Below are 19250 nucleotides of genomic sequence, written 5' to 3' on the forward strand. Positions count from 1 at the left end.
CATTTCTTTTGACATATAACTGCGCAATCTATTAACATATTTATATCCTCCTGAAGTCACATACAGTCCTCTTCATAGTTAGCCATGCTTACTATTTTTGTGTCATCTGCAAATTTTGATATTATGCTCCCGATACCCAAGTCCAGGTTTATATATTGAGAAGAGCACTGGTCCCAAAACTGAGCTCTGGGAAACACCACTGTTTATGTTTCCAGTGCTTTAGTTAATTTCCTATCCATGCTGCCACATTCCCTTTAATACCATGCATGTTATCTGTCAGCAAGTTTCCTATGTGGCACCTTATAAAGTACCTTTTGAAAAGTCATATACACAAGATTGTAGGATAGGGTGTACCTGTAGGATTTAGTAAACATTATCAAGATTCTATAACCATTTTTATATAACTATAATATGTGAAATTGTATGTTAAAAGCCTGTATAAAATGGTGAATGGCTAAGAGCAAAGCAGGATGGGATTATGCCAACCTGACTAAAAACCTCTGTTTAAAATTACTGAAGTAACGGAATGTTGTGCTAAGTTTATGGAGACGAGGAATTCAGCAATATTATGCTTAATTGGTTCAGCTATAGGTTGGACAGACTGTTTTGTCAACATTCTAGGAAGTGTTCTGTGAAAAGTGAACATCTGAGATAAAGGTACTTTGTTATGCATAGAGAAAAAGTCAGAAGGATCAACAAGGTCATAAGATGGCTAACGAGGGAAGCAAGACTTTTTACCAGGTGTCAGAGAGTTAATTACTGCCACGTAAGCAAAACGAGAGGAAAAAGGGGTATAAAGGTACAGGTTTTGAACATCGAAAGCGCGGACCGTGTAACCAGAGATTGATAGGAGCTTCGGTCAACAGAACACAGCAAGATCCCAAGGAAACGCGCATCGGTCAACGGAACACAGCAACATACATCAGGAGACTTGCGCCGCGGTCACTCGGAAGGAACGCCGGGGTTTGAACGAACAGACTGCGACTATCCTCTTGTTAAGTATTACTTCTTTGTCCTGGATGTTTAATGTTTAATAAACCTGTTTTATTGATACACAATATACCTGTACCCGGAGTGGTTTGTGTAGTCACAGACTGTTTTACTGATACACAATATACCTGGACCCAGAGTGGTTTGTGTAGTCACGGACTGTTTTACTGATACACAATATACCTGGACCCAGAGTGGTTTCTGTAGTCACGGACACATTATTGTATTGATTTCTTTGTGAGTTCAATGACGAGACATTTATGAAAGAGAATGGCCTAGAAATTGGGTTTTGGCGCAGCGACGGCTTTAGCGCCGGAAGTTAGTGCCGGAGCTAAGTCGTGCTGGGCGGGCCAAAAATTCACTACTTCTGCGCCCAAACGGCTGCCGGCGCTGCTGAAAGCTGTTAGCGCCTGAAAACTGGCGCTATGCGCTGAATTTTGGCGCTATTCCGGCGCTGCGGCGCCCGCTGCGGTGCGGCAGGTTTGGGAAGTGCAGGCCTCCTCCTTCCCTTAAGGAGGAGCTGCCTGCACCCGGCCGCGGCCCGCGATAATCTTTTTAAAAATGAGCCCGGCACCTCGGACAAGTGCCGGGCTTGCTTCTGTTCCGGGGGGGGGGGGGGGGGGAAGTCCGGGGAGGGAGCTGCGGCCAGGCGGGCGGCGGGAAAGCGGCCGGCTGCCGCGGGGCCTTTAATGCGCCGGCGCAACGTTCTGTAAGGCACCTCTGCCAGAACGTTGCTTGCGGCTGCCACGGGCGAGGCGGCCGCAACTCAATTTCCGAGTTCGGGCGGGTTACCATGGCAACCGGGACGCTGCGCACACCGATGACGTCATCGGTGCCGGCGCAGCGCTACCGGCCTAACGCCGATTTAGGGCCCCTGTCAATTTCAAAACTTGCCATAACTTCGCCGCTAGGCCCTCTAGCGCCTCAAAAGCGGCGCTAAGGCCAGTGAATTTCTAGGCCAATGTCTTTTAATCTAAAGTCTGTTCAACTCTTTATACAGCATTTCAGGAGACACCATGCTAGTGATCCATCTGGAACGAAACTGAAACTAAACTAAACTGCCTTGCTTGTCTCTGTCACATGCCCTCTGCTGGTCAGGCACAAGCAATCAATACATGCAAACCTGCTGGTAAGGCATCATAATCAAACAGGCAAATACCATCTCTATTTGCTGATATCATTACATCTCCTTTTCTTAAAACAAAAGTATTTTACTTTTAACTAACAACATGTTTTCTTTGTATTAATCTGCATTTTAACTGTAACACTTAATGAACTTACATTATCATTATCAAGGTTTTTTAACCTTGCTTTGTGTGTTCACATGAAATATGTCAATACACTAGAACTTGAAGAAAGAATAAGATAACATTACTTCCTTCTATAACAATAGTCCTTAAATTTGCTCAATGAGTCTCTCAGGAGGCTTCACGTGCCTTGAGGATTTTCTGATTGATTGTCCTTGAATCTGAGTTGTTGCCTCAGATGATGTGTTCTCAGCTGTGTGATCAGGTTGTTCAACAGTATCAGTCTCTTGACCTGCTGTGGCTGGTCCCATGAGAAGATCTCGATGATTTCTTCTCAGAACAGCACCCTCATCTGTCTGAATGGTGTATGATCTTGGTTGAACTTCACTCAGGACAGTTCCCTTCTGAGTCCATGTGTTTGTTTTGTCTTTGAACCTTACTTGGTCACCAGTGTGGAGTTCAGGTAGGTTTTGTGTTCCTCTGTCATAGTAGTACTTTTGCTTTTCTTTCTGTTGCTCTTTGAACTTCCTCACTTTCTCCCCCTCTTTTGTTTTCAGGAGGTTCTCCGGGATGGGTAGGTTTGACCTTAGCCGACGTCCCATAAGGAGTTGGGCTGGTGACTTACCACACTTGAGCGGCGATGTGCGGTATACAAGCATGCTGTGGTAGAAGTCAGTTCCACTGTCTTTTGCCTTGTACATCAGTCTTTTCACTGTCTGGACCGATTTTTCCACTAGACCATTGGACTGTGGAAAGTGAGGACTTGACGTTGTGTGGACAAAGTCCCACTCTTTGGCAAAGTGTCGGAAACTTGCATTGTAAAACTGAGGTCTGTTGTCTGTGAAGACCTCGCTTGCCACGCCATGTCTGGAGAATATGGCTTTCATACATGTTATCACAGCATCTGCAGTGGTGGTGTGCAGTCTACAAACTTCTGGATACAGGGAGTAATAGTCTGTGACTACAAGATAGTCCTTCCCTTGACATACGAATAGGTCAGCGCCTACCTTCTGGTAAGGTCTGTCTGGTGCTGGGTGTGGCTTTAGTGGTTCTACCAGATTGCTTGCTTGATATTTCAGGCATATTGTGCAGTTTGACACCTCATTTGTCACATCTTGGTTGATTCGTGGCCAGTACATCACCTCTCGTGCTCTTTTCTTACACTTTTCGATTCCCAGATGTCCTCCATGGATCCTTTTTAGCATCTCTTTTCTCAGACTCTTTGGGATAACTATTTTACTTCCTTTGTCGACGATGTCTTCGACCACTGATAGTTCCGCCCTGCAGTTCAGTTCCAGTATTCTGCTATGTCAGGTGAGCAGCCTTGCTTCATGTTGGGCCATCCATCCAAGATGCTTTTCCTCAGTCGTCTCATTGTTTCATCTTTGTTTGTCTCAGTCTTTATGAGCTCCATTTTTGCATCTGCTATGGGCAGTGCACTTGTGATCATGTCCATGTAGGCGTTCACTTTTTCATCCATTGTGGTGTTTGCGGGCCCACTTGGGTCTACAGCTCTGGACAACGTGTCTGCTGTATACATCAGCTTACCCGGTGTGTACGCAACATTCAGTGTATAGCGTTGCAGCCTGATCATCATTCTTTGTATTCTAAGCGGACAGCTATTTAGTGGCTTTTGGAACAATGCAATCAAGGGCTTATGGTCAGTCTCTACACTGATTGCTTGTCCTGCCACAAACTGGTGAAATCTTTCACAGGCGTATGTGATGCTGAGCAGCTCCTTTTCTATTTGAGCATATCGCGTCTCCGCGTCTGTCATTGAGCGCGATGCATATGCAATAGGTTGCCAGTAGTCATATTTTTGCAGAAGAACGGCACCGAGCCCACTCTGTGATGCATCTGATGATATCTTGATGGGTCTCGCTGGGTCATAAAACCTCAGAACTGGTTCCTCTGTGAGCAGTTTCTTTAGATCGCTCCATGACTTCTCATGCTCATGATTCCATTCCCATTCTATGTTCTTTTCAGTTAGTCTTCTCAGTGGCGCCATCTTTTCTGAGAGGTTGGATATGAATTTCTCCATGTAGTTGATCATTCCATTAAACCTCTGTACGTCCTTTTTGCATTGTGGCTTTGGCATATTCTCAATGATGGACACCTTTCTGGGATCTGGTCTGACGCCCTCACCGCTAAGGATATCTCCCACGAATGTCAGTTCTGTCACCCCGAGCTGGCATTTCTCTCTATTCAGCTTCAGGTTTGTTTTCCTTGTTGCTTCCAGCACTTTTTTCAGTCTCTCGTCATGCTCAGTTCTCGTGGTTCCCCATACTATGATGTCATCCATTGATGTATCAACTCCCTCCAGGTGCTCATAGATCATATGGATAGTCTTGTGATACACTTCAGGAGCTGAGGCAATGCCAAATGGTAACCTTAGGAATCTGTATCTGCCAAATGGACTGTTGAACATGCACAGTCTTGAACTTGCCTCGTCCAGCTTCATCTGCCAAAATCCTGATGATGCATCTAACTTGCTGAAATACATTGCATTTGCAAACTGTGACATGATTTCCTCACGTGTAGGAAGCTTGAAGTGCTCTCTCTTTATTGCTCTGTTTAGATCTCTTGGATCCAGGCAAATTCTGAGCTTTCCATTCTTTTTGTCCACTACGATGAGGGAACTCACCCACTCAGTTGGCTCATCTATCTTCCGAATCACGTTCAGGCTTTCCATCCTGTCCAACTCTGCCTTCAGTTGCTTTTGAAGAGCAAACGGAACTTTTCTGCATGGATGTATGACCGGTGTCATACTTTTATCTACTCTGATCGTGTGTTCTCCTGGAATGCAGCCTAGACCCTTAAATAGGTCTTTGTACTCTTTCATGAGTTCATCATAGACTGTCTCTCCTTCGCTTTCCACAACGAGGACTCTCTTTACCAGGTTCAGTCTCTCACAGGCTTTTAAACCTAGTATGGCTTGCACCTCCTTTGGCACCACGATTAATGCTAACGTGTGCTCTCTGTCCTTGTGTGTTACTTTGACAATGCATTTTCCTTTCACTGGTATTTCAGTACCTGAGTATCCTGTCACTTTCACTTTGATTCCATGTATCTTTGGTCTGGGTCTAATTTTCTTAAAATCAGTCTCTGATATCACATTAACTTGTGCTCCAGTATCCAATTTAAATGGAATGTGTATGTCATTCACTTTTAGTGTCAACATCCAGTCTCTTTCTTCTTTTTTGTTTTCAGACACAACATCTACATAGAACTCCTCTATGTCGCTTTCATCTACTGCATGGACCTTGCTTTGTTGCACTTGGTTCTTGCAGCAACGGGCATAATGGTTGTTTTTGTTGCAACTATTGCATTTTTTACCATATGCTGGACACTTTTTTGGTGGATGCTGTGTACCGCATCGACTACATGACTTTCGATTGTCCCTTTTATTTTTGTTCGCTGGCCACGCCTCTTTTTTCACATTGGCGCTCGTTTTGTTAAACGGTTTGTATCCGTTCTTTCTCACTGCACCCACGTTGCAGCTATTGTCACTGAACAGCTCCTTTGCCTGCAACTTCACAGTCTCTGTAGCCCTACACAGTGCTATGGCTTTTCCCAGGTCTAGATCTTGCTCTCTTAGCAGTCTTTCCCTTAGACCATTATCTGGAATACCACACACCAGTCTGTCTTTTATCAGCGAGTCTATCAGTCCCCCAAATTCACATGTTTTGCTTCGGTTTCTCAGTTCAGTCACATACTGATCAATAGTCTCACCCGTTTTCTGTACACATGTGAAAAATCTGTGCCTCTCAAACGTCACGTTACGTTTAGGTATGCAGTAGGCCTCAAACTGTTCCATTATTTTATCTAGCTTCATTTTGTCTCCATCAGCAGCGAATGTGAAGTTATTATACACCTCCAGCGCTTCATCACCCATGACATGTAAGAACAGTGACGATTTCCTTTTATTACTTTTCTCGTCAGCGCCGATTGCCGCTAAATACAACCCCACACGTTGTTTGAACCTCCTCCAATTTTCAGCCACATTACCTGTTAACTGAAGCTTCGCCGGTGGGTGTAAACCTTCCATTTTTTCACTTCGTTAGCTATTCTCCAATGGTAAGCAACGATGTTCTCTTTTGGCCTGCTAATTTGTGGAGAGCTGATTTAACTTCAGATTTTTTCTCTTCATCTCTTTCAATCACTTCTAACACCATGTATTGATTTATTTGTGAGTTCAATGATGAGACATTTATGAAAGAGAATGTCTTTTAATCTAAAGTCTGTTCAACTCTTTATACAGCATTTCAGGAGACACCATGCTAGTGATCCATCTAGAACGAAACTGAAACTAAACTAAACTGCCTTGCTTGTCTCTGTCACATGCCCTCTGCTGGTCAGGCACAAGCAATCAATACATGCAAACCTGCTGGTAAGGCATCATAATCAAACAGGCAAATACCATCTCTATTTGCTGATATCATTACAATTATTATAAGAGCTTTTGAAAGCTACAAGATGCACTGCATTTCCTTTATCAATACACTCCAGTATTCCCTCCAGGAACTCTATAACATTTGTCAGACACAACTTGCCGTTTACAAATCCTTCCTGACTAGCCATTTATTCAAGTTTCTCCCCTATTACAGAAGTTAATCCACAGTTGCTGTTAGGCTGACTGGTCTATAGTTGCCTGGTTTATCCCTTTCTCCCTTCTTGAACAGAGGGGTTACATTGGCAAACTTCCAGTCCTCTGGCACAGCTCCCATATCTAAGGATGATTAAAAGATTTTGCTCAGAGCTTCTGCTATTTCATTCACCATTTTAGGATGTGTGTCATTAGGACTAGGTGCCTTCTCCACTTTCAGTTCCGCCAATTTATTCAGTACTACTTCCTTATCTATAGTGATTCTATCTAATTGCTCCACTTCCTCCTCTTGTACCTACTATCACACTCTTCTTTGTTATAACTGAGGCAAAGTACTTACTTAACATCTCTGCCAAACCTTCATCCTCAGAAAGCAATCCCTTCTTCCCTACACTATAGAGATAAATTGAAAATTTAGCTGCTACCAGCATGCCTCAGTTTTGTTTCTCTCTCACACCTGGCAGCTATCTTTTGCCCTGCCAGTACACTTTACACCTAATCACAGCCTATTACCATCTCGTCTAGCTTCTAATCTCTTTTACTTCTTTTGGTTCTTTTATTCTTTTGTCCGATCGCAGCCCTGCCTTCGATCTAGTTCCTTTTCTCTCCAGTTTTGAAGAAGGGTCAAACCCGAAACGTCAACTCAAATTTCTCTCCACGGATGTTGCCTGACTTGCTGAGTTTTTCCAGCATTTTCTGTTGCCTCAGTTACAAGCTATTTTCCCTTGTAAGCTCATAAGAGGAGATTCTGATCCATTCCACAACTGCACTGAAGATGTGTCTTGTTACCAGTATTGTTTGTATTATTAAACTATCACCTTACTTGGGGGTGTTTCTGAAAATCGGTGAGATATCCTTCCAGCAGCCTTTCCAGGTTTGGAATCTGTGGCCACAGTTTCTTCTTCACATTACTGACAAAGAAAGAACATGATCGTTAAAAAAGTTAGCATTTTTTGGTAAATGTACATCATTGCATCCTCTCAGTACTGATTACCGTCTGATTACTGAATACTCTCTAACTACTAACTACCCTCAAAACAACAACTTGTATTTGTATAGCGCCTTTAATGTAGTAAAATGTCCCAAGGTGCTTCACAGAAGCGTTATCAGACAAAGTTTGACTCTGAGCCACATAAGGAGGTATTAGGACAGGTGACCAAAATCTTGGTCAAAGAGGTAGGTTTTAAGGAATGTCTTAAAGGGGGAGAGAGGTAGAGGCGGAGAGATTTAGGGAGGGAATTCAGAGCTTAGGGCCTAGTCAGCTGAAGGCACGGCCGCCAATGGTCAGGTGAAGGAAATCTGTGTTGCACAAGAGGCCAGAATTGGAGGAACGCAGAGTTCTCAGCGAGTTGTAGGGTTGGAGGAGGTTACAGAGATAGGGAGGGGTGAGGCCATGGAGGGATTTGAGTACAAGGATGAGAATTTTAAATGCAAGGACTGGAATGATTGCTTTCTGAGTGCTGCAAATCCTATCATTACCAAATAACCCACAATACTAAATGCTGTCTGAGTCTTGATTACTTCCCTAGTACTGACAATCCTTTAATGAATAGGATCGCTCTCCAGCACAGTATTCCCCACGCTCCTAATACTGCGCCCCTTAAAAACGTAATACTCTTTGATAGCTACAAACTCTTTGAGTATTGGAAAGTCTCTCTGTGTTAAATATGGTCAGACAGAGTGCCGATTATCCTTTCAGTACTGAGTGCTATATATACATTGAGTATTGCACCCTTGAACTGCACACACTGGTTTGAGATGAGCCATGCTTTCAAGTTGTCACATTACAGTGCCAGCTCTGGTGTGAAAATGAGAGGAAACGTTTTAATTTTGGAGAAGTGCTGATGAGCCTGATTGCTCTCTGCTAACATTGCAGTTATAGTGCAGCTGGTTTGAAGCCAAAGCCATTGGAGACTACGCCCTTGAGGAGGTCTCACCACTTGACAGAACATTGTAGGTCACCAGGTTGGCAACGTCCTCGGGTGCACTATTCATTCAGCCTTCTAATGTAATTTTCAATTTCAGTTTTTAATCCTGCTTTTTGTAGTATAATTTTATTAAAATTGTAAGTGTTGTGCTTAATTCGTGTAATGTGGCCTGTGCAACCAAAAGTGGGTGTGCTTGATTTCTGTGGGCTGTGTCCCTGATTGCTTGGATCAGAAATTGAGCGGTATGATCTATCGCACTGTACAGAGTTGAGCGCAGTGACACACTCACTATCCACAGTTTTCTAATGTTCCACTGATTGATCCTTTGTATGTGGAGAGATAGATTGGTCCCTCTAACTCCATGCTATGGAGATCCTGAATGAGGTTTGCCTGAATATATTGTTACTGATACCTGTAGACATTTGGAAAGATGAGATGGGACACAAAAAGTGCTATCGCCAACAGAAGTGCGACGCCAATAACAAGAGACACTGCAGTCGGATCTGTCAGAAAAAGGGATTTGAGTTAGAGAGAAAAATATTGGCATTTATACAGCACCTTATCATGTCACGCAGAGCTGCATATAACAAATTATTTTGAAGAGCAATGAATATTGTTATGTAGGAAATGTAGCAGCTATCCTACGTACCACAAGATATCACAAACCGCACAATGATTGACCAATTAATCTGCTTTTGGTAGTGTTGGTTGAGGGAAGAATGTTGGCCATGACACCGGGAGAATTCCCTGCTCTACTTCGAATCCTGCTATGGGATCTTTAACATCGCCGGCTTTGAGGCTTTGAAAGTGTCAACTTAGTTTAGTTGGTAACTTACTCACCTCTGTGTCAGCTTATGGGTTCAAGTCAAACCCCAGGGCCTAGAAATTCAGTGGGCTGCGGCACCCGTTAGCTCCTTAAGAGGGCGCTAAGTGGGTTGGAAGCCACTGGCCACGCCTCCCGCTAAATTTAGCGGGACGCTAATGGCGGCGCTAGCCGTTAGCGCTGCACCGCTACCGATGACGTCATCGGTGTGCGCAGCGCCCCACTACCGCCCCGATCGCAATATTTAGTTGCGCCCCCTGCTTTAACGCTGGATGCTATTTGTGAATGGTTCAGGGGGCCTACCTGCGGCGGTAGAAGCGCTAATTAAAGGAGAGGTGCGGGGCGGCCATTTTTTTTGCTGGCCGTCTGCTAGCACCTCTCCGCGCTGTCGTCCCCGGCCCACTGAGCACCCCCCACCCCCCGCGGAGTGCCGTCTGCGTTCCAAGAGCCCGGCACTTCTCCTCGGTGCCGGGCTCTTTTGCCGGCATTCGCTATCCTCGATCGCGCTGCACAAGGCCCCTCCCCTTTAAGAAGGAGAGGAAGGCCTGCAGTTGCGCAGCGATCCTCAGCTGCAGCGCCCCAAGAGGGATGCGGGGCGCCTCCAGTAGCGCCGCGCTTCCCTCTGGGGCGCGCAAAGTGAATTTCCGGCGGGCGGCCGCGACTACTTCCGGGGCGCTACTTTTGACGCCCTGGCGAGGCTGGCGCCCCAAACGGGGCGCTACTAGCACATACTTTAGGCTTCAATGCAGTGCAGTACTGAGGGAGTGCTGCATTGTCAGAGATACTGTCCTTTGAATGAGAAATTAAAGGGGGCCCAGTCCACCTGCTCCATTGGGGGTCCACTCCACCAGCGTAAGTGTGGCAAAAGAGAACCCTGGTTGCTCTAGCCCCAAGCCAGAGACCCTCTCCCAAATCCTGGGAAAAGGGTTATTTGTATGACCGGGGTGGGCGGGGGGGGGGGGGCACCTGCCAGAACACTTTAGCAGCACCTGCCCGATCCATCTAGCAGAAGGCAGAACGGCCTAAAGTCGCTCTGCTGGGGAAGCCCGAGGCCCATCTCAGGGCCGAAAAGTAAAGATAAAAATGTCTTCAGCTTCAAGGGGAGCCATGCAAAACGTAGAAATGAGCTTTCTCTCAGAAACTTCTTGGGCTTTTACTGGGGCCTCAGTCATGCTCATGCCAGCTCTCAGCTGGATTGAGTTCCACTGAGACCTATGGCGGGCGCAAAGGCTGGAATTTCCCAGGGAAACCTGGGAACTCCCCCAGATATATGCCCTTGATGTAGGCGGAAGATCCACCCATGGTTCCCCTCCCATCAGAATTTAAAAGGCCAGTCTAAATGGGGTGGAATCCCAATTCCTCAGTGCTCCCAACTATAAATCGGGTTTTCTGCCTGTCTGAACCCAGGAAATTTGGGGCCAAAATTCACAATCTAGTAGGAATTGTTGCTTGTTTTTTGCATTTCAGAACAAAAATGTACAATTTGGAAAAAGTTCTCTTAAGCATAAGCATTACAAATTTTAATAAAGTCCAGAGCATGTCTTGACAATGACAGCGGCATCGCTGTATTGTGAGCATGTCACACTTACTCATAGAGCCTGGGATTGTTGCAGTGAAAGTGTCTGACCAGCTGCTCCAGTATCCTCTGTACGTGACTCCATTGGGTTTGGCTCTGAGCTGCATATAATATGTTTTTCTTTGGAGAACGTCCAACACCTCACTGTGCAATGGCTTCTGGATAAGTAGTGTCTAGAAAAGAATACCAGGAAATTCTAAGCATGGTCCAAGCCAGCCTTTACTTTCATTGACTATGTTGACCAACGGGCGGGCAGTGACTAACTGAGATAACGCAAAAAGCACTAATACATTCTAGTTTGTTGCTTTCTGCTTTTTGAAATATTTGTCTTGGTATTATTTGAGCCATGTGCTGCCAACTCACATCGTCTTAACTGTTGTGCTGTAAACTCGCATAAGCTCAGTGTTGCTGTCAATCAGTATCTTCTTCAGGTATAATGAAAGAGCTGTCGACTCAAGTGTTTCTATTCACAGTCTAAAGATAAGGGGTAAGCCATTTAGGACAGAGATGAGGAGGAATTTCTTCACACAGCGAGTGGTGAACCTGTGGACTTCTCTACCACAGAAGGCAGTGGAGGCCAATTTATTAAATATATTCAAGAAGGAGTTGGATATATTTCTTAAGGCTAAAGGGATCAAGGGATATGGGGAGGAAGCAGGGACAGGGTACTGAATTTGGATGATCAGCCATGATCTCATTGAATGGCGGAGCAGGCTCGAGGGGCCGAATGGCCTACTCCTGCTCCTATCTTCTATGTTTCTATGTTTCTAAGTCATCCGCGTTCAGCGCGGTGTTGTGCAATAGGGATTGCCGAGTCGTCACAGGTGTGGCTATGGCGACATCACTTTAGCCACACGCACTCATTTTTGTAGAAAGCTCTTTTTATGACCTCATACAATGCAGGTAAAGTACTTCACATACGTACATTTACTTAACAAGCACCTGTCACGATTCAGTAACCAAGCAGGTAACACGTTCACAGCGATCAAAACACATTTGCACGCACTGCTTTTCGTCTTATCATTTTATCAACAAATGCACGTAGGCGTAGAAATTCGTCTCGGGCGGTGATGCAAAATTATCAGTATTGGACCGGCCGCCTGTTACAGTATATGCAGCTCCTGATATTCAGCTCCATTGACTGCAATAGGACTGAATATCATTCGCTGCGTATAACAGGCATCCAATACCGCCCGTTTTTTGCTACTGTCCGAGATGAATTTCTAGGCCAAAAAGGTTAAAGTTCACATGCATACAACATGCGAATATGAGTTTTGCAATTATATGCCCAACAGCGGTGTTAGTCATTTTTTATTTACTAATCAGAAATGCAGTTAGCCACACCTGTTTCCCAATTAGCCACACGTGGCTAGTTGCTAAAGTATCAGGCAACTCTGTTTTGGTGGTAAATATGTGGAAGATGAGTATAATCTTTCTCACAGATTAATCAAGCATTACAGATTCATGACATCATCTTCACATGAAGCAAGCATGCTGCAGACTCATATCATCTGTCTCAGGGAGTAAGTACATGGTGCACCATGACGGCGTAGACTTGAGTAGAATGCTACGAGTCACCCCAAAACAGAGCACCTGGCCAAAAAGGTCCCTTTGTATCGTATATGAACAGAACAAATAGCCACAGACCCATAACAGTGTGCTGTAGAACTACACTTGTCACTGCATCTCACTGACAGCCTTGTCCAATTACCATCACCTTTTGCTTTTTATGCCTAACCAATTTTGAATCAAGACAATTTTACTATTAATTATATGTACATTCATCTTTTACAAAAATCTTAGTGGTAAGGGAAAATTCAGTGATTTGATGCTTTCTTTGGGGAGCTATACACCCAGCAAGGAGCCACATTTAAAGCGAGCGGGGCCCAGTGAATCAGCACTACCGCGTTGTCGCCCTAACTTTGTCCTGCGCTTCCTTTGGGTGTGTTCCCTCGCTGCAAATGTGGGATTGCTGAATTTACCCTGTAGATCTTTATTAAATGCCTCATGAGAATCCATAACTCTCATAAAGTAATTTAGTTACCTACTCAAAGGATCCTAGTAAATTTGTGAGGCGAACATGATGGGGTCGATTTTCAGTGTGCCGTGGAGTTGGGATTGGAGGCGTGCGGGGGGTTAAATTCCTGAATTTGGGGGTCCCGACACCATCCCGCCCAAAACCCGCCTCCATGTAAGTTTCAAAGGAGGCAGGTACCCGCCCCGCACTGGGACTCGCCGGCCCGAGGCGGGAAGGGATTAGTGCCAATTAACTGCCTGTTTTCAGGTAGTTAACAGGCAGTTTTTAGCCTAATCCCTATTTTGAAGGTTGTTGTGTGGGATTCCCAACGGCTCCAAACCACGCCAAGTTAGAGGAGTCGGGCCGTCGGGTTGAAGGACTTGGAGGGGTCGAGATGTCGGTGTTCAGGTGAGTGATGGGTGCATGAGTGCAAAGGTAAGTGTGCTTGGTGTGTCCAAAGTGTGTAAAGAAGTTTAAATTACCTGTACTTACCTTTACAGCCTTCCTTCCTCTAGGTTTCGGGAATCCATCATTCAGCCGGCACAGAAAGCAGAATGGCTGCGATCTGTCAAAAGTGACAGCCTGCAGCTTTCAGTGCCGGTGAGATTTCTAACTGAGTCTGTGTAGAAGGACTCAGGTTAGAAGTAAGGCTGTCAGTGTTTGACAGCTTCAAACAGCTGTGAAACACTGATATTTCATCTGTCAACACGTCTTGACAGATGAAATTTCAGTCTGTGACGTCACCTGTTGCCGGGAGGCCCTTAATTGGCCTGCTGAGCCCGCTGGGCGGGCTCAACAAGGTCAATCAAGTGAAAATCGCGTGGATTGGCCGCATCTCGATGGAGGCAGGACTACAACCCCGAAAGTTGTAGTCCCGCCTCCTTCCCGACTTCCGAATGAAAATCACCCCCGATGACTTCCCATGATAGCAAAATACTGCTGATGCTGGAAATCCAAAATAACAACAGACAACGCTGGAAAAACTCAGCAGGCCAGGCAGCATCCGTGGAGAGAGAAACAGAGTTAACGTTTCAGGTCAATGACGAAAGGTCTTCGACCTGAAACGTTAACTCTGTTTCTCTCTCCAGGGACGCTGCCTGGCCTGCTGAGTTTTTCCAATGTTGTCTGTTGTTATTTATGATGACTTCCCACTTTGGCCTCGTTCATTGGGCAGTACGGTAAAATTCACTGGACATCTTCTCCACCACTCATTTAACTTAGCTTGTCTATAATTCGCTGATTCATGTTACGAGTCCAGATTACATGAGCTATTGTCTAATCTTCAGAAGCCTTTAAAACAGTTCACCAGTCCCTTCCAGCGCCAGAAGTCACTATTGGTACTGATTGGTTCAGATGGTCACAAATCAGTCTCAGTCTCAGGTTTGTCCACAGAGTCATTATACTATGGGAAATGATTCAAAATGGATAGAGACTGGACGGTGGCTGTGACTGATGTTTAAGCAGAGAATCTCACCGAGCAGGGAGCATTCTGATCTAGAAATACATCAGTGTTGTCAGTCGTAGGTGGAGTGTTTGCAGTTGCTGGGAGATGGCTCTCCGAATTCCATTTTCTTTTCTTTATACAACAGACTTTACAGAAAATAACAAGCTACTGATAAATTCCCCTCCTCCTCCTACCACCTACCCCCAACAATGTGTTTTTACATTTTCCCATCACATCTTGCCCATTACTCTTTCACTCAGTCCTTCGTCCCCTTTCCCCTGTGTCCCACGACTGACACACCTTTCCTTGGCTTACTGGCTCACCCAAGTCCCACTCACCAGGGTGGAGTTTGGGTGACCAATTGACGGAACACGCCAGACGATTGTCCTAACCCCCGGCGAAGAGGCACCCGCGATTTTGAGGCACCGGACACATTAACACCGGGCCGGCGAGATGCTGGGGCACCAAACGGGTGTCCTAAAGCAAGCTGCTGGATTGAGGCCTCCCGATATCGGGCCTCCCCAACTTCCAGCAAGGTGTGTGTGGGGGAAGGGAGGATTCCAGGGGCATCGGCGACCCACATTATTTTTGTGCGGCCCGGAATGGCATGTTCTGACCAGTTCTGACCTCAAATGGCAATCGGGGGTCCGAGGGCCCTGATTTGCATAATAAAAAAAAGGGGTACAGCCTGAGGCCACCAGGCATTTGGGCGCAAAGTGGCAGGCCTCTTTATTACTGTTAACAGGGTGGTAAGGCTACTGATTCCATTTTGAGGCTGTTACAGTCCCGTTAACGGCAGGTGATGGAAGTGAAATTTGACCCCACCCACTGATCCACTCACCTTCCAGCCTGTGCCATTTTCCTCAGAGTATCTGATCTGATAAACCATTTGTCCCAGGAGTTTCCTGATTGGTGGCTCCCAAAAGAGGCGGAGTTTCCCACCAGCTGTGCTGATATCAGTCTTCACGATTCTCGGGGGATCAGGGCGAACTATAAGGTTTAAATAAAAAGAAAAAAAATTATATTTGTTTTATTATATTAACAGTTAAGGAAATTGTTTCAAGAAACCCCATTAGAATTTACCTTAGTTACTGTATATGTTTAAAGACAGCACTCACTTAGAATGAAAGGTGTTAGATCCGTGGTTCAGTGGATAAGTAATTACACGGATGCTGTACATAAACAAATAACAGGTCTTTACTGGAGGAGGGCAATCTCTAGACTGGAGTACAGAGGCATGCGCACAGCTTTATATACCGGTGTGGTTACTGCCGGTACTACAGTATACAGGAGCTGTAAAAAGTAGCTCTGACTTAAAGCACATACACTACAATTCCTCCCTTTTTAGATTAATAATACCCCCTTAATATTCAAATAACAATTACATTTTTACATGTACATTCAATAACAAAAGTCCATTTATAGATTCAGTCTTTGGGGCGGCTTCCTGACCCTTTCGGGATAGCGCCTTTCCAGAGGTTCTTGTTCTTGGTGCAGAGGCGATTCTGACCCCCTTTCATCGGGTAGTTCATCGGGTTCCACTGCTACTGGGTCTGAAGTAGATACTACCGGTATGTCGGGTTCATCCCCAGGTACTTGAGACATGGGGTTGATGCATTCCTGTGATGCTAAGATCTGATCGACGTGGCGTCTCACAATGTTCTCTCCGACATCCACTGTGTACATTAATGGCCCCTGCCTTGTACATATTGTTCCGGGTTGCCACTTCTCTGTTCGATAGTCCCGGGCCAAGACTGGTTGCTCTACATTGAAGCTCCTTGTCGGCTTCTCGTTGATGTGCTGGAATTGTTTGTCCTCAACATTTCTTCGCACATTTGGTCTGAGCAAGTCCAGACGAGATCTCAACCTTCGGTTAAAGAACATCATGGCCGGGGTCTGGTTGGTAACTGCATGTGTCGCGTTTCGGTAGGCTAATAATAAATTGTCCATCTTATGCTGTAGTGGAATTTCCTCGTCGCACATGGCCTTTATCGCCTTCTTAAAGGTTTGTACGAACCTCTCAGCCAATCCATTGGTGGCTGGATGATACGGGGCGGATGTGTAATGCCTTACCCCATTCTTTTTCATGAATTTTTGGAACTCATCGGACACAAACTGTGGTCCATTATCAGAGCAGATCTGCTCTGGCAACCTGTTTCTGGCAAATATGGTCCGTAGGACTGCAATCGTTTTCTCTGTAGTGGTTGAAGACATCTTTATCACCGTCATTTTCGCCCGTGACCAAGATGTCGTCCAAATAACACTGGGTCCCTGGAATCCCTTGCAGGACCTGATCCATCGCCCTTTGCCAGATAGCCGGAGCCGAGGCTACTCCAAACACCAGCCGGTTGTATTGATAGAGATCTTTATGGGTGTTGATCGTAAGGTAATGTTTCGAAGCTTCTTCTACCTCCATTTGCAAGTACGCCTGGGCTAGATCAATTTTTGTGAAGCGTTTACCACCAGATAGCGAGGCGAAAATATCCTCAATTCGTGGAAGCGGATATTGCACCGTGTGAAGGACTGGGTTCACTGTCACCTTAAAATCCCCACAGATGCGGACCTTCTTTGGTTCCCCAGGCGTATTACTCAACGACCTCTTCATTACAGGAACGATGGGTGTAGCCCACTCGCTCCAGTCCACTTTGGACAGTACTCCTGAATGTTCCAACCCTTCCAGCTCTGCTTCAACCGCTGGTCTGATCGCATAAGGCACTGGTCTGGCCTTCAGAAACTTTGGGCTTGCATTATCCTCTATTTTAATTGTTGCTGTTATTCCTTTTAGTGTTCCTAGTCCCTCCTGGAACACTTCTTTTGCGTCAGTTAGCATTTTTGACAGTCGTCCAGGTGTGACGTCGTCATCCTTTTTGGCTTCCACCTTCAGTGCCTGTATGGAATGCCAATCTAAATGTATCTTCCGGATCCATTTACGTCCTAGCAGTGGTGGTCCTCCATTTGGCAATACATATATATCCATTTTAGGTATTTCCTGACCTTTATATGTCACTTTCACCCTTATTTTTCCTTTGGGGTAGACTTTTTGCCCCGTATACGTCTTCAAGACAATCTCTGTAGCTTTCAAGGGTATGTGTGAAAATAGCCGCTTGTAGTCTCTTTGATTTATGACTGTTAGAGCTGACCCTGTGTCCAATTCCATTTCCACTTGGACTCCGTCTATCTTGAGTGTAACCCAAATAGTCTGGTGATCCTCCATTTCGGCTACATTATGTAGTTTCAGACAACCCAGCTCCTTGCTTCCGGAGTCTGTGTCACTTTTCTGTTCATCTGAACCACTGTCCATCACCTGGTGTACCTTTTTGTACTTCTCCTGTGGAGATTTCTTACTGTTGGTTTTCTTCCCAGACCTGCAGACTCTTGCTATGTGTCCTGCTTTCCCACACTGTCTGCACACTTGGTCCTTGAACCAACAATCTTTCTGGTCATGTGTTGTTCTGCCGCAGCGATAACACTTCCCTGTTCCATAGGTCATTTCGTTGGTGCCATATTCTTGCGGTCTCCGTTGTATCTCTGCAGCGCCCCTTGCGGCTGCTTCATGTGATACTGCCATACTGAAAGCTTTGTCCAGCGTAAGGTCCTTCTCTGATAGAAGCCGTTTCTGGGTTCCTTCACTTTGTAGCCCACACACAAACGTGTCCCTTAACGTGTCTGCTAGTCCCGCTCCAAACTGGCAGTATTTCGATAGCTTGCGTTCTGCTATCAGCAGCGGTGTGGGGTTTAAGTGGTCCTGTAGGATTTCTACTATGCTTTCAAAATTCTTGTTTACCGGCTTCTCTGGGGTTATTAGATTTCGCAGTAACCCATAAGTTTTTGCACCCATGGAATTTAACAGAACCAGTGCTTTATTAGCATCTGGCACTTCATTCGCCCTGCAGTACACCTCAATACGTTCCACATATGTCGCCCAATCTTCGACTTCATTGTCGAACGTAGAGATACTGCCACTCTTCGGCATCCTTGGTTGTGCGTTAACTATCACCAATGGCGCCTCCCGCGCTTCCCCTTCTGCTCCGCTGGCACAAAATGGCGTCTCCTGCGCGTTCCTTCCTTCCCGCGCTCGCCCGTCTTCTCCGCTGCGGCTTCGCAAAATGGCATCTCCCGTGCTCTTCCTTCTTCTCCGCGGCTCAATGGCGCCTCCCGCGCTCTCCCTGCTTCTCCGCGGCTCAATGGCGTCTCCCCTTGCTTCACCCCGCGGACCCTGATCAGCCCGTGATCCCTGGCTGTGCTCTGCGCGTTCTTCTCTTGATATTTGTCGACGCCGCTCAGTCTAGAACCCGGCTGTTTCTTACCCTCTCTCTCTCCGGTTTTGCAGTATTTTTCCTCGACGCCGCTCGGTGATCAACCCCCGGCTGCGCCCTGCTCTCTTCACCCTTTTCTTACCCCGTTGACGCTGCCCGGCTCTCTCTCTCTGCCGTCGGTCGGCTCCAGCCGTGGCTGCTCGGGAAGGGTCTGTTCTGGACCTGTCGTCGGTCTCTTACTGCTCGTTGTGGCTGGGGAACCAAGCCTGGCTCTCCACAGCCTCCCCAGTGAAGTTGGATCTCTGCCTGACTGCTGGGCGGTTGCTCGCGGTCGACGCCCGTGTTCCTGGACTCGACTTTTTT

General features: G+C 46.0%; 1 protein-coding gene across 1 annotated transcript in view; it reads right to left on the bottom strand.

Moving 5' to 3' along the window:
* mpl (MPL proto-oncogene, thrombopoietin receptor) overlaps positions 1 to 19250 on the bottom strand; it is a 41037-nt gene that overhangs the window by 6745 nt on the left and 15042 nt on the right. Inside the window, exons 8-11 of the mRNA XM_085983238.1 lie at positions 15473 to 15621; positions 11184 to 11343; positions 9184 to 9274; positions 7667 to 7754 (exon numbers count right to left, since the gene is read on the bottom strand). Of these exons, the coding sequence (XP_085839364.1) occupies positions 7667 to 7754; positions 9184 to 9274; positions 11184 to 11343; positions 15473 to 15621 (488 nt within the window). The remainder of the gene's footprint in view (positions 1 to 7666; positions 7755 to 9183; positions 9275 to 11183; positions 11344 to 15472; positions 15622 to 19250) is intronic.

The sequence above is a fragment of the Somniosus microcephalus genome, chromosome 3, assembly GCF_052327205.1.
Source record: "Somniosus microcephalus isolate GS21.2 chromosome 3, FLI_Smic_1.0, whole genome shotgun sequence".
Classification (NCBI taxonomy): domain Eukaryota; kingdom Metazoa; phylum Chordata; class Chondrichthyes; order Squaliformes; family Somniosidae; genus Somniosus; species Somniosus microcephalus.